Genomic DNA, 14,478 nt, shown 5'->3' with positions numbered 1-14,478 from the left:
TTTTAGATATAGTATTATGCAATAAGGGCTAATTTATAACCTCACTGTAAAGGAGCCTTTTGGGAAGAGTGACCGTAATACGGTGGAATTTTGCACTAAGTTTGAAGTGATGTAGTTCAATCCAATACTAGAGTCTTAAATCTAAACAAAGGAAACCACAAAAGTATGAGGGACAAGTTGGCTGTGGTAAATTGGGAAACCACATTAACAGGTATGATAGTGGACAGGCAATGGCTAGCATTTAAAAAATTAATACATGGTTTACAACAAATTCATATTCCTTTGAGGCACAAAACCCAGCAGGAAAAGTGATCCAACCATGGCTAACAAGGGAAGTTAAAGATTGTATTAGATCAAAGCAAAAGGCTTATAAGGTTGCTAGAAAAAGTAATAAGCCTGAGGTACGGGACTATTTTAGAATTCAGCTGATAAAAAGAGATTAAAAAAGGGGAAAATAGAATATGAAAATAATCTAGACAGAAACATAAAAACAGACTGCAAAGGCTTCTAAAGGTATATGAAAAGGAAAATTTTAGTAAAAACAAATTTGGGCCCATTGCAGCAGAACCAAGAGAATTTATGATGGAGAATAAGGAAATGGCAGAGAAACAAAACAAATACTTTGGTTCTGTCTTCATGGAGGATGATACAAAAAAACCTCCCAGAAATACTAAAGAACCAAGGGATTAGCAAGAATGAGGAACTGAAAGAAATTAGTTTTGTTTAAAAGTAGTACTGGACAAATTAATGGGACTGAAAGTTGGTAAATCCCCTGGTGCTGATGATCTGTGACCAAGAGTGTTGAAAGAGGTGGCTGCAGAGATACTGGATGTTAGTGGTCATCTTTCAAAATTCTATAGATTCTGGAACTGATCCTTCAGATTGGAAGGTAGCAAATGTAACCTCAATATTTAAAAAAGGAGAGAGAAAACAAACTACAGACCTGTTAGCCTGACATCAGTAATGGTGAAAATGCTACGATTATAAAGGATGTGATAACTGGACACTTAAATAATAGTAGGATTGGGCAGAGTCAGCATGGATTTATGAAAGGGAAATCATGTTTGACATAACCGCCATGCAAGTGCCACAAACAATTAGGAAGGCAAATGGCTTTATTTGAGTACAGCTCTAAATGTGTCTTGGTGCAATTGTGTACAGCCTTTTGAGACCACACCTGGAGTAGTGTGTATAGTTTTGGTCTCCTCACCCAAGGAAGGATATACTTGCTATAGAGTTAGTGCAATGAAGGTTCACCAGACTGATTCCTGGGATGGTGGGACTGGCCTTTGAGGAGGCTGAGCCTGTATTCTTCGGAGTTCAAAGCAATGGGAGGTAATCTCATTAAAACATACAAAATTCTTACATGTCCCGACAGAGAAGATACAGGGAGGATGTTTCCCCTGGCTGGAGGCAGCTGGAGGGTGGTCTAGAACCAGGGGGCAGAGCCTCAGAATAAGGGGTAGGCCATTTAGTACTGAGGAGGAATTTCTTCACTCAGAGTGGTGACTATTTTGGAATTCTCTACCCTAGAGAGCTGTGGAGGCTCAGTGGTTGAGTATGTTCAGGACCGATCGATAGATTAAAGCCAACACATTAAAGCCATCAAAGAGCTAGTGCAGGAAAATGGCACTGAGGTAGAAGATCAGCCATGATCTAGCTAAATGGCAGACCAAACTCAAGGGGCTGAATGGCCTACTCCTGCTCTTACATTTCTATTGCCCCTGTATCTCCTGCACAAAACCTTAAATCCATATACCTGGTCTTTGCACCATCAGCTAACGGGAACACCTTTTGTTTGTCTATCTTATCTAAACCTGACATAATCTTGTACATCGCTATCAAATCTCCCCTCTCCAAGGAGAGCAACCCCTGCTTCTCCAACCTAACCTTGTATCCTTGGAGCCACGCTGATAAATCTTCTCTGCACTCTTTCGAGGATCCTTGCACCCTTCCTAAAGTGTGGTGACCAAACTGGGCGCAAAACTCTAGCTGTGGCCAAGATCCTATATGCTTTGCTAAATGCTCTCTCAATACGGCCTGCCAGCTGCTGAAGTGAGATTGCGTAGAGTGAACCTACATTTCCTAGAGTTTAGAAGAATGAGAGATGATTCTCATTAAAAAAAATATAAAATTCTTAAGGGGCTAGGTAAGGGTAGATTCTGGGAGGACATTTCTCCTGGCTGGGATTCTATAACTAGGATTCAGAATTTCAGAATAAGGGGTTGAATATTTAGGACAGAGATGTGGAGAAATTCCTTCAGAGGGTTGTGAACCTTTGGAATTCTCTACCACATGTATATTCAAGTTAAGGTTCAATGAGGTCAAGTAGGTAGTTCTCTTCTTTTGATTCTCTCACCACCTGTCTGGCCAATATGCCCTCAGCACTCTGTCAGCTTCAGCAGAAGTTGCTACTGAGCCACTCATGGTGACAGACACTGAAGTCTCCCACACAGTACATTCTGTGTCCTTGCCACATTCAGTGCTCCTTCCAATAGGTAGTCAACATGAAGAAGTATTGATTCATCAGAGGGGGAAGGGCAGTAGGTTTGCTTGTCGATGTTTGAGCTGATGCTGAGCGTTCATGGGGTCTCCAAAGGCCACTGTCTCCCAACTCTATAACACTGAGCTATCATCACTGGTGGGGCTGTTCTGCCAGTGGAGAGGCATACCCAGAGAATGGAAGAGTCAGGGGTCATTGGCTGAAAGGTATGATTCTGAGAGTAGGAACACATCAGGTTGTTGCTTGACTCATGTGGAAATACCCAACTTAGACACAATTTCTCAGATGTTAGTGAGGACTTTGCAGCGTCGACTGGGGTGGGTGTTCCTTTGTTATTGCCTAGATTGCTCCCAGGTGGTCAGTCTCGTTTTAATCTTATTGCTTCTTGTTGGTTTGATATAACTGAGTGGCTTGCTAGGACATTCCAGAGGGCAGTTATAGAGTCACCCACATTGTTGTGGGTCTGGAGTCACATGTAGGCAAAAGCAGGTAGGAACAGCAGACTTCCATTCCTAAAGGACATCAGTGAACCAGAAAGGGTTTTACTACAATTCAGTAGTTGCACAGTCACCATTACTGAGGCTAGCTTTTTATTTGACTTTAATCAACTGAATTTAAATTCACCAGCCACCATGGTGAGATTGAATTCATGTCTCCAGGTCATTAGCCCAGGCCTCTGAATTAGTAGACCAGTAACAGAATCACTGTGTATTCATTTCCTACCATACCATCTGAATATATCAATATACTAATAATATTCTAGAGCACATTTTCTGCCCACAAACGTTACATCTTGTCGTCACAATTTTTGGCTGTGTTCATGTATCAACATTTACTATTGTAAATTACAATGTCAACTTTGTCCCATCAAGCTTCAAGGTGTAGCTGCATAAGACATAGAAGCACAAATTAGGCCATTTGGCCCATCGAGTCTGCTCTGCCATTCAATCATGGCTGATAAGTTTCTCAACCCCATTCTCCCACCTTCTCCCCATAACCTTTGATCCCCTTACCAATCAAGAACCTATCTATCTCAGTCTTAAATACACTCTATGACCTGGCCTCCACAGCCTTCTGTGGCAATGAATTCCATTGATTCACCATTCTCTGGCTAAAGAAGTTTCTCCTCATCTCTGTTCTAAAAAGGTCTTCCCTTTACTCTGAGGCTGTGCCCTCGGGTCCTAGTCTCTCCTACTAATGGAAACATCTTCCCCAGGTCCACTCTATCCAGGCCTTTCAGTATCCTGTAAGTTTCAATCAGATTCCCCCCCCTCATCCTTCTAAACTCCATCGAGTATAGACCCAGAGTCCTCAAATGTTCCTCATATGTTAAGCCTTTCATTCCTGGGATCATTCTCCTGAACCTCCTCTGGACCCTCTCCAGGGCCAGCACATCCTTCCTGAGATACGGGGCCCAAAATTGCTCACAATATTCTAAATGTGGTCTGACCAGAGCCTTATAAAGCCTCAGCAGCACACCCCTGCTTTTATATTCTAGTCCTCTCGAAATAAATGCCAACATTGCATTTTGCCTTCCTAATTACCGACTCAACCTGCAAGTTAACCTTAAGAGAATCCTGGACTAGGACTCCCAAGTCCCTTTGCACTCCAGATTTCTGAATTCTCTCCCCATTTAGAAAATAGTCTATGCCTCTATTCTTCCTACCAAAGTGCATGACCTCACATCACAAAGCTGCAGGCTCTGGCCACCGTGGAGTGAGATTCTGACCTCATTTTTCCCAACTCGCTCTCCATTTATGTAAAAAAAAAATCCATTCATCAACTGAGTGCAGCCAATGTCACAGCATATTTAGTAACTGTCTGCACTCACCTCCAGGTAGATAGAGGGTGGATTATGATCCCCCCCAAACTTGTCCAACAGGGCTTCAATATGCTCCTGAGTTAGTTTGATCATCTGCTTGATGTTCCAGACCTGGTTAAAGAGAAAACATTAAGCATTTTACTTAAACCAAAAGGGCTCTAGAAAAGATCCAGTGAGGAAGGAGGTTGGCCGGGGGGGGGCAGGGGAAATTACAACTCGATGGACAGTTTCATTTGTTGCAGCCCAGCCAACATTTGGGGATGCAAGCCTCTGACTGCAATCATTTCCTTTGCACTTGTGCAAGAACTCCAACCCTTTGAGCCAACATTGTCACTCATTGGCACACACAGATTGTGAAATATATACTTGATGCTCTTTGTCTGTAATCTCTTCCGGCCCGACAAACTTCCAAGATCTCTGCACCCTTATAATTCTGGCTTCTTGCACATCCCAATTTTAATCGCTCCATCATTGGTAGCTATGCCTTCGCTGCCTGGGCTCAAAGCTCTGGAGTTCCCTCCCGAAACCTCTCCACGATGTTCCTGCTAAACTATGCATGTGCTCAGCTGTGCAGCAGCCTCAAGCTACCATGCAGGTCTTGTTCTGCGATTAAATACCATATGTGCACATTCGTACAAAAAATAAAAATTATAGGTACTGCATGTCAAAAAGAAAACTGGCCACACAAAATTTTACAGGGAGCATTGCTCACTACCCTTCTCTCTTTAAGATGCTTTCAGATATTTGCCCCAACATCTCTTTCTGTGGCTTGGTGTAAAATTTTATTTGATGAAACTCATTGGGGCATTTTACTGATAATGGTTTTATATAAATGCAACTTCCTGGTGTTAGTAGTAAGTTAAAGAACTCAACCACTTGTTTTTTGAAATTATTTGTTGCTTTCATTCAATAGCACCTACATAAGGCATCAGTTGGGCCCGGTGGTATTTAAACCTTAATCTAAAACATTCCCTGGAACCAACTATCACTGATGTACAAACTTTCAACCCCAACAGCTAGACATCAAATAAAAAGTTAGAACATCTCCCCGTGGAATACCTTTGGGCATTCTGTCAACAGACCAGGGAGGAGCATTTAGACATCGGACTAGTCTTGACTTTGAAGTATCTCATCACTTGCCAACTTTTCTGTTGTGAGGCCAGTAAAAGAACTAAGTTAGGTAAAGGGTATTGAGATTTAGATCAACCATAATCTAACTGAATGGTGGAGCAGGCTCAAGGGGTTAAATAGCCTCTTCCTATGCTTCACAACCAAGAAGAATAAAAAAGCACATTATCTAAATGGTGAGAGATTGCAGAACTCTGAGATGTAGAGGGACCTGGGTGACCTAATACATGAATCGCAAGTAATTAGGAAAGCTAATAGAATGTTATTATTTATTGTGAGGGAAATTGATTACAAAAGTAGGGAGGTTTTGCTTCAGTTATACAGGGCATTGGAGAAACCACATCTGGAGTACTGTGTCCAATACTGGGTCTCCTTATTTAAGGAAGGAAGTAAATGCATTGGAAGCAGTTCCGAGAAGGTTTACCAGATTTAGTACTTGGAATGGGTGGATGGTCTTATGAGGAAAGGTTGGACAGGTTAGGCCTGTATCCACTTGTGTTTAGAAGAGGAAGAGGCGACTTGATTGAAACATATAAGATTCTGAAGGGTCTTGACAGGGTGGATGTGGAAAGGATGTTTCCTCTTGTGGGAGAATCTAGATGGTCACTGTTTAAAAATAAGGGTCGCCCACCTAAGACAGAGATGGGGAAGGTTTCTTTCTCTCAGAGGGTCATGAGTCTTTGGAACCTTTTTTTTTAAAAAATTAATTTACGGGATGCAGGCGTTGCTGGCTAGGCCAGCATTTATTGCCCATCCTCAATTGCCCTCGAGGAGGTGATGGTGAGCTGCCTTCTTGAACTGCTGCAGTCCATGTGGTGTAGGTGCACTCACAGTGCTGTTAGGGAGGGAGTTCCAGGATTTTGACCCAGCAACAGTGAAGGAACAGCGATATATTTCCAAGTAAGGATGGTTTGTGGCTTGAGGGGAACTTCCAGGTGGTGATGGTTCCATGTGTCTGCTGCCCTTGTCCTTCTTGATGGTAGAGGTTGTGGGTTTGAAAGGTGCTGTCTAAAGAGCCTTGGTGAGTTTCTGCAGTGCATCTTGTAGAAGGTACACACTGCTGCCACTGTCCATCAGTGGTAAAGGGAGTGAATGTTTGTGGATGGGGTTGCTTTGTCCTAGATGGTGTCGAGCTTCTTGAGCATTAGCGTTGCACTCATCCAGGCAAGTGGAGAGTATTCCATCACACACCTGACTTGTAGATAGTGGACAGGCTTTGGGGAGTCAGGGGGTGAGTCACTTGCCTCAGGATTCCTAGCCTCTGACCTGCTCTTGTAAACACTCGTTTTTTCCCCAAAAGGTGGTGGAATGTGTGGCTTTGAATATTTTATGGCAGAGGTAGATAGATTCTTGATAAACAAGGGGATGAAAGATTATCAGGGGTAGGCTGGAATGTGGAGTTGAGGTTACAATCAGATCAGCTATGATCTCATTGAGCAACACTGAGTGGTCAACTCCTGCTCCTAATTCGTATGTTCGTATGACAGCTTAATCCACAACACAGTTTTAAAACAAGGCAAGGATCCACATCTGTCCTATAATGACTTTATTGCAAAGCAAGCTATTTCATATGGAAACTTATTTTCCACTGCTTTTGCTGACATTGTCCCTATTTCTCGTGAAGATGCTGAGGTATGCAACTCTGCAACCCTCTAATACTTGTCCAAGAGGCTATTCCTCAGGTGGCAGCCTAGACTGCAACTGGGGCCAATAACAATTCAATTCATAGTCAAGGTCAGCTTATAACTCACCCAATGTCTTCACACACGTACTGTCAGGCAGAAGCCGCTAGGTAACAATCATAAACCGAAACCCTGGGTTAGTTTCTCCTCCACCCTCCCATCCCTAGACCAAGGATTAAAGGTCCCCATTGCAGCAAGGCAGAGGCTGATGCTGAAGCAGAAATTCAAATGCATCTTTCCTGGGCTTAGTGTTATGCCCAGTGCAGGTTATGAAAGAATCTTATGTCCAATGACTCTCACTATTAAAATATTCCTTTTATAATTGCCAAGTAGCCACCAGAGCTCCCTGGGTGGGTCTGGGAGCAACTGTCTGGCAGAATCCTATTTCCATGGTGCTCTGTGCTGATTGAGCCAAATTGGATGAGAACAACTGCTCTCAGGTTCCCATGTTGGAGACAGTATTCCAGTAAGCATTCAGGAAAGGTGAAAAGGAGTGAAAACAGAAAACCTGTTTTATACAACCCAATGCCTGATCAGGGTTGTAAAGTAACAGACCAGCATGAAACCCAAGTGTAATAAGGAAAATACATCTGCTTCCATGTACTATGTCCCAATGTTCTACCATAACAGACGAATACTTATCAGCAAAGATAATTAGATGTAATGATGGACCTGTATCCACCAGTACAAAATCCTCAATCTTTTTTAAAATTCATTCTTGGGATGTGGGTGTCACTGGCTGGACAGCGTTTATTGTCCATTCCTAATTGCCTTCTAGAGGGTGGTGATGAACCACCTTCTTGAACCACTGCAGTCCACACAATGCTGTTAGGGAGGGAATGCCAGGACTTTGCCCCAGTGACAGTGAAGGAACAGTGATACATTTCCAAGTCAGGATGGTGAGTGGCTTGGAGGGGAACTTGCAGGTGGTGGTGTTCCCATCTATCTGCTGCCCTTGTCCTTCTAGGTGGTAGCGATCATGTGATTGGAAGGTGCTGTCAAAGAAGCCTTGGTGAGTTGCTGCAGTGCATCTTGTAGATAGTACACACTGCTGTGCATTAGTGGTGGAGGGAGTGAACGTAAAACGTGGCAGATGGGGTGCCAATCAAGCAGGCTACTTGATGGTGTTGAGTTTTTTTAAAAAAGTGTTGTTGGAGTTGCACTCAATATCACACTCAGCAAAACAATGCCTTGATGTCAAGGACAGGTAGTCTCAGAGTCAGTCATTGCAGCACAAGAGAAGGCTATTCAGGCCATCAAGTCTGTACCAGCTCTCTGCAGAGCAATTTAGTCAGTCCCACTACCCTACTCTATTTCCATAATTCCATGAGGTTTCTTTCTCTCAAGTGCCTTTACCTCATGTCTGGAGTTCAGCTCATTTGCCAATATTTGGACCAAGGCTGTAATGAGGTCTAGAGCTTGCCTGGATAAGTGCAGCTCCAACAACATTAAAGCTTTCACTCCACTACCTTCACTGTTTTAATATTCACACCCTCCAACACTGACACAGTGGCAGTAGTGTGTACCATCTGTAAGATGCACTGGAGCAACTCACCAAGGCTCCTTCGACAGCACCTTCCAAACCTTCCACAAACCCTATCGCTTTGGAAGTCAAGGGTATCAGGTTATGGGAACAGCACCACTTTCAAGTTCCCTTCCAGGCAACTGCTGTTAGTCATAATTCTGGAACTTCCTCCCTAACAGCACTTTGGGTGTACCTACACCACATGGACTGCAGTGGTTCAAGAAGGCAGCTCACCACCACCTTCTGAGGGGAATTAGGGATGGGCAATAAATGTCACATCCCATGACTGAATACAAAATATTTGAATGCCACTGTTACAGCTAGACAAATTTTTACCCAATAGTAGACGACCCCCCTCACCCAACATTACACACAAGCACAGTATCTCACCTACAAGCGCAGTATCTCAACCATGTAATGTGCCAGACCAGTATCCATCATTACAGTAACCAAGTGTTGGAGTGACAGACAGCAGTACCTGAACATAACACTACACCTCAATGTTATACATTGACAGACCAGTCCTCACCAGTACTTAACCCCAGTGTTACAGTGACAGACATGTCATGACCAGTACTGTTCCCCAGGGTCGTAAAGTGACAGTGTACCCACCAGGACCGTACTCATGTTATAAAGTGAAAGACCTATACCCACCAGTGTTACACAATGACAGAGCTGTACACACCAGTACTAAACCCAAGTATTAGACAGTGACAGACCAGTCCCCACCAGTACTCTACCCCTGTGCTCTGCAATGAAAGACTTGTACGCACCAGAACAGAACCCAGTGCTATACACTGACAGACCTGTACCCACCAGTGCTGTATTACAGTGATACAATGACAGTCCGGTCCCCTCCAGCAGCGTACCCCAGTGGTACACAGTGACAGACCTGCAACCACCAGTGCTATACTCCAGTATTATAGAGTGATAAATTTGTCCCCACTGGTACTGATACCCAGTGTTATAGCGACTGACTTATCCAGACTGATACAGTACCAGTGTTATACAGTGACAGACCAGTACCTACTGTTACTGCATTCCAGTGTTATACATTGAAAGACCTGTCCCCACCAGTATTGTTCACGAGTGTCATACAGTGGCAGATATGATCCCAACAATAATGTCAAACAACATTGGACCTGTACCCACGAGTACTATATCCCAGTGTCATACAGTGACAGGCCTGTCCACCCAGTACTTAACCCAGTGTTATTCAGGGGCTGTAATCATATTATTCAGTGACAGACCTGAACCCACCAGTGCAGTATCCCAATGTTACACAGTGACAAACTTGTCCACACCAGTACTGTACCAGAATGCTACACAGTTAGGCCTCAAACAACCATTATAGTGATAGACTTATCCCCACCAGTACAATATCCCAGTGTAGTAGTGAAAGGGTTGTCTCCACCATTACCGTACCCCAGTATCATACAATGAGGGGCCTGAACCCACCAGGACCGTACGCACTATTACTTTACCCCGGGGTTGCAGAGCGATAAACCTGCAGCCATCAGTAATGTACCCCAGTTTTCTACAGTGACAAACATGTACCACAGTGTAATAGCGCAGGCCTATACCCACCAGTAACTTACCCCAATGTTATACAGGAAAGGGCTCCCACAGATGTGCTGCCCGCCAGTGTTACAGTGACAGACATTATCACCATACCAGAATGTTCAAGTGTGTCATAAAGTGACAGACCTATACTCACCAACACTGTACCCGTGTGTTAGGAAATGGAGATAGTTTAAGTAAGCTATATTTGTATTTGTTGGTGTTAGGGATGAGTTTTAGCTTTAATGTTTGATTTGTATTTCTGTACGTGTGTGTTAAGAAAAGGTCAAATTAAGTTTTAGTTTCACTTTAGAAGGTGCCTGCATTTCTAAGGAGAGTTTCACGACTTTTGCAGCTAAGTTAAACAAACAAGAGTAGAGAAACTTGGCCGTTGCCAAGCAACAGGTGTCAAGAGAGACACACAGAAGAAACGAAGAACAGCAGTTTTGACTTGGAAGATATTTGAGTTCAGTTTGGTTTGAGGATAGTTACCAAGAGACTGGAGCAAAGAGCCAATCCCAAGCTAAACTAAAGACTCCAAAATCCAGAGGAACGGAACAAGCGAAAGTCCCAAGCAGACCTTCTAGTCAAAGGGAAGGACAGGAACCTGGAAAAAGTACCTGTTACGTCAAGTTAAGAGTGAGGGGCAGAGAGAAAGGCTCCAAGCTTCAGATTTACGGTGATAAAAGCGTAGAAAACAGATTTAAAGTGAAAACGGCTTGCAAGAGGCCAAAAGGTCCAAAGAGATGCCTGAAGGTCTGTAACTTTTTGCTATGGATAGGTAAAGCAGTGGTGTACTGTTGACGGCTGAGTCAGTGACAGTGTGTGCGTGGAAGACAGCTTGAATGCATGTGGTGACCCAGGGAAAATAAAAATCGAAAGGAGAGTTTGAGACCCTGGAGGTGAACCCTTACGGAAGGCATCTGAGAGAAAGCATCAGTTTTGGGAGAAGATTCCAAGGTGAGTTCTTGGAGAGTGGAGATTGGAAACCCTGGTGCAAAAGATGGGACCAGTTGGCTCATGATGGGCCAAGAGTCTGGGGGAAGTTGATTAAGTCCAGAGCATCTGGTTGAGGTGACATCTGTCACTTGTTTTCAGAGTGTGGCCACAGGTCACCTTACTTATGGTGTATTTATTGTGAACATTAGAGTATAAGATAACTTTGTAACTTGTGTCATCCTTACAAATCTGTATATATCTGTAAAAGGTATAGTTTTGGGTGAAGGAGTATTGCAATATAGTTCATCTTTTCTTGTTAAATAAATGTTTTATTCTTTTGTTATAAGTTCATCAGGTGCTTCTGTCAGTCTGTTCAGTAGCCCCTCTCCAAGAATCTAAACAAACAAATAAAAAATTAGGATCTATCCAGCTGGGTTCGACTCTGGGATCAGGCTTGTCCAGGGGTAACCTCAGCTGGGATCATAACAACAAACTCATACAAGCCCCCATCATTACTGCACCCCAAATGTTGTATAGTGACAGACCAGTACTAATCAGTACTGTACCCCAGTGTTAAACAGTGGTGGACCTGTACCCCTAGTTTGCAGTGATAGGCCTGTACCCAACAGTGCTGTATCTTAGTGTTATACATTGAAAAAGCTGTCCCCAACCAGTACTATATCCATGTTGTACATTGACAGACTTGTCTACGCCAATACTGTATCCCAGTATCATACAGTGACAGACCTGTACCCACCTATACTGTACAAGTGTTATAGTGAGACCTGTACCCACCAGTACTGTACCCCAATGTTATAGAGACAGAACTGTCCCCAACAGTACCGTAACCCCAGCGTTATACAGTGACAGGCGTGCCCCCACCGGTACTGTGCCTGTGTTATACAGTGACAGACCAGTCCTTAACCCCAGGTGTGATACAGTGACAGACCTGTCCCATCCAGTGCTGTATCCCAGCATTATAGAAACATTCAAATTAGGAGCCGGTCATTCAAGCCTGCTACGACACTGAATATGATCACGGGTGATCCTCTACCTCAATGTCATACTCCTGTGCTCTCCCCTTGCCACCTTTACAATCCAAAACTCTATCTATTTCCTTCTTAAATATATTCAGTGATTTGGCCTCCACTGCCTCCTGAGGTAGAGAATTCCACAGGTTCATCACCCTCTGAGTAAAGAAGTTTTTCCTCATCTCAGTCCTAAATGGTCCCCTGTCACAATTTAAATTTCAATGAATACAGGCCTAATCAGTCAATCTCTCCTCATACAATAATCCTGCTATCCCGGGAATCAGTCTGGTGAAGTTTTGCTGCACTCCCTCTATGGCAAGGATATCCTTTCTTAGGTAAGGAGACCAAAACTGCACACAATATTCCAGGTGTGGTCTCACCAAAGTCCTGCACAGCTGCAGTAAGACATCCTTGCTCCTGTACTAAGTCCTCTCGCAATGAAGTCCAACATACCATTTGCTTTCTTAACTGCTTGCTGCACCTGCATGCTTGCTTTCAGTGATTGTTTTACAAGGACATTCAGGTCCCTTTGTACATCAACAAGTTTTGTGTCATCACCAAACTTGGAAATATTACATTTGGTTCCCTCATCCAAAGCAGTGATATATAGTGAATACCTGGGGCCCAAGCACTGATCCTTGCGGTACCCCACTAATCACCACCTGCCACTCCAAAAAAGACCCATTTCTTCCTACTCTGTTTCCTATCTGCTAACTAATTTTCAGTCCACGCCAACACATTACCCCCAATCCCATGTGCTTTAATTTTACACACTAACCTCTTATGTGGGACTTTATCAAAAGCTGTCTGAAAATCCAAATACATCACATCCACTGGTTCTCCCTTATCTATTCTGCTAGTTCGGTCCTCAAAGAAACTCCAGTAGGTTTGTCAAGTGTGATTTCCCTTTGATAAATCCATGCTGGCTTTGTCTAATCCCATTGATATTTTCTAAGTGTCCTGTTATCACGTCCTTTACAATAGACTCTAGCATTTTCTCTACTACTGAGTTTAGGTTAACCAGTCTGCAATTCGCTGTTTGCTCCCTCCCCCCCATTTTTTTTTTTAAAATATTGGGGTTACATTTGCCACCCTCCAATCTGCCGAGACCATTCCAGAATCGACAGAATTTTGTCAGATGACAACCAAAGCATCCACTGTTTCCATGACCACCTCCTTTAGACACCTGGGATGTAGATTACTAGGCCTGGGGATTTATCGACTGTCAATTTATTTAATTTCTCCAACACTATTTTCCTTCAATTGCTCCTTCACACGAGACCCTTGGATCCCTAATATTTCTGGTAAATTATTTGTCTTCTTCCGTGAAGACAGAACTAAAGTAGTGTTTAATTGCTCTGCCATTTCCTTGTTCTCTATTACAAATTCTCCTGTTTCAGACTGGAAAGGACCTAAATTTGTCTTCACTAATCTTTTTCTTTTTACACACATATAGAAGCTTTTACAGTCCACTTTTACATCCCTTGCAAGTTTACTCTCATACTCTATTTTCCCCTCTTAATCAATCCCTTTGCTGAATTCTAAACTGCTTCCAATCCTCAGACTTGCTACTTTTTCTGGCAACTTTAAATGACTCCTCTTTGGATTTAATACTATTCTTAAATTCTTTTGTTAGCCATGGTTAGACCACTTTTCCTGTTGTTTTTGCACCAGAAAGGAACGTACAACTGTTGCAATGCATACATTCGCTCCTTAAATACTAGCCGTTATCCACCGTCATGCCGTTTAATGAAGTTCCCCAATCTATCTTAGCCAACTGACACCTCATACCTTCATAGTTTCCTTTAAGATTTAGGACCCTAGTTTCAGATCAGAGTATTTCACTTGCCATCCTAATGAAGAATTCTATCATGTTATGGTCACTGTTCCCTAAAGGACCCCTCACAACAAGATTATTAATTAAACCCTTCTCATTGCACAAAACCAAATTCTTGGATAGCCTGTTCCCTAGTCAGTTCCTCAGCATATTGGTCTAAAAAAACGATCTTCTATGCACTTCAGGGATTCATTCGCCACATTATTATTGCTAATTTGGATTGCCCAGTTTATACACAGATTAAAGTCACCCACGATTACTGTAGCACCCTAGTTACACAAAAGTCTAATTTCCTGTTTAATGCCGTCCCCTACCTTTATCACTGTTTGGAGGCCTATAGACAACTCCCACTAATGTTTTCCACCTTTTGTTGCTCCTTAGCTCCACCCAGACTGATACTACATTTAGATTTTCCAAGCCAATATTCCCTCTCACTATCATATTGATTTCA

General features: G+C 43.0%; 1 protein-coding gene across 3 annotated transcripts in view; it reads right to left on the bottom strand.

The window, feature by feature from the left end:
* braf (B-Raf proto-oncogene, serine/threonine kinase) overlaps positions 1-14,478 on the bottom strand; it is a 143,777-nt gene that overhangs the window by 91,493 nt on the left and 37,806 nt on the right. For all 3 annotated transcript variants that reach the window (XM_041215781.1, XM_041215778.1, XM_041215779.1), the window contains exon 2: positions 4,335-4,436. In XM_041215781.1, the coding sequence (XP_041071715.1) occupies positions 4,335-4,436 (102 nt within the window). The remainder of the gene's footprint in view (positions 1-4,334; positions 4,437-14,478) is intronic.

This window comes from Carcharodon carcharias, chromosome 21 (assembly GCF_017639515.1).
Source record: "Carcharodon carcharias isolate sCarCar2 chromosome 21, sCarCar2.pri, whole genome shotgun sequence".
Taxonomy (NCBI): Eukaryota; Metazoa; Chordata; class Chondrichthyes; order Lamniformes; family Lamnidae; genus Carcharodon; species Carcharodon carcharias.
The sequence above is the reverse complement of the archived record's forward strand: the minus strand, read 5'-3'. Positions and strand labels throughout refer to the sequence as shown.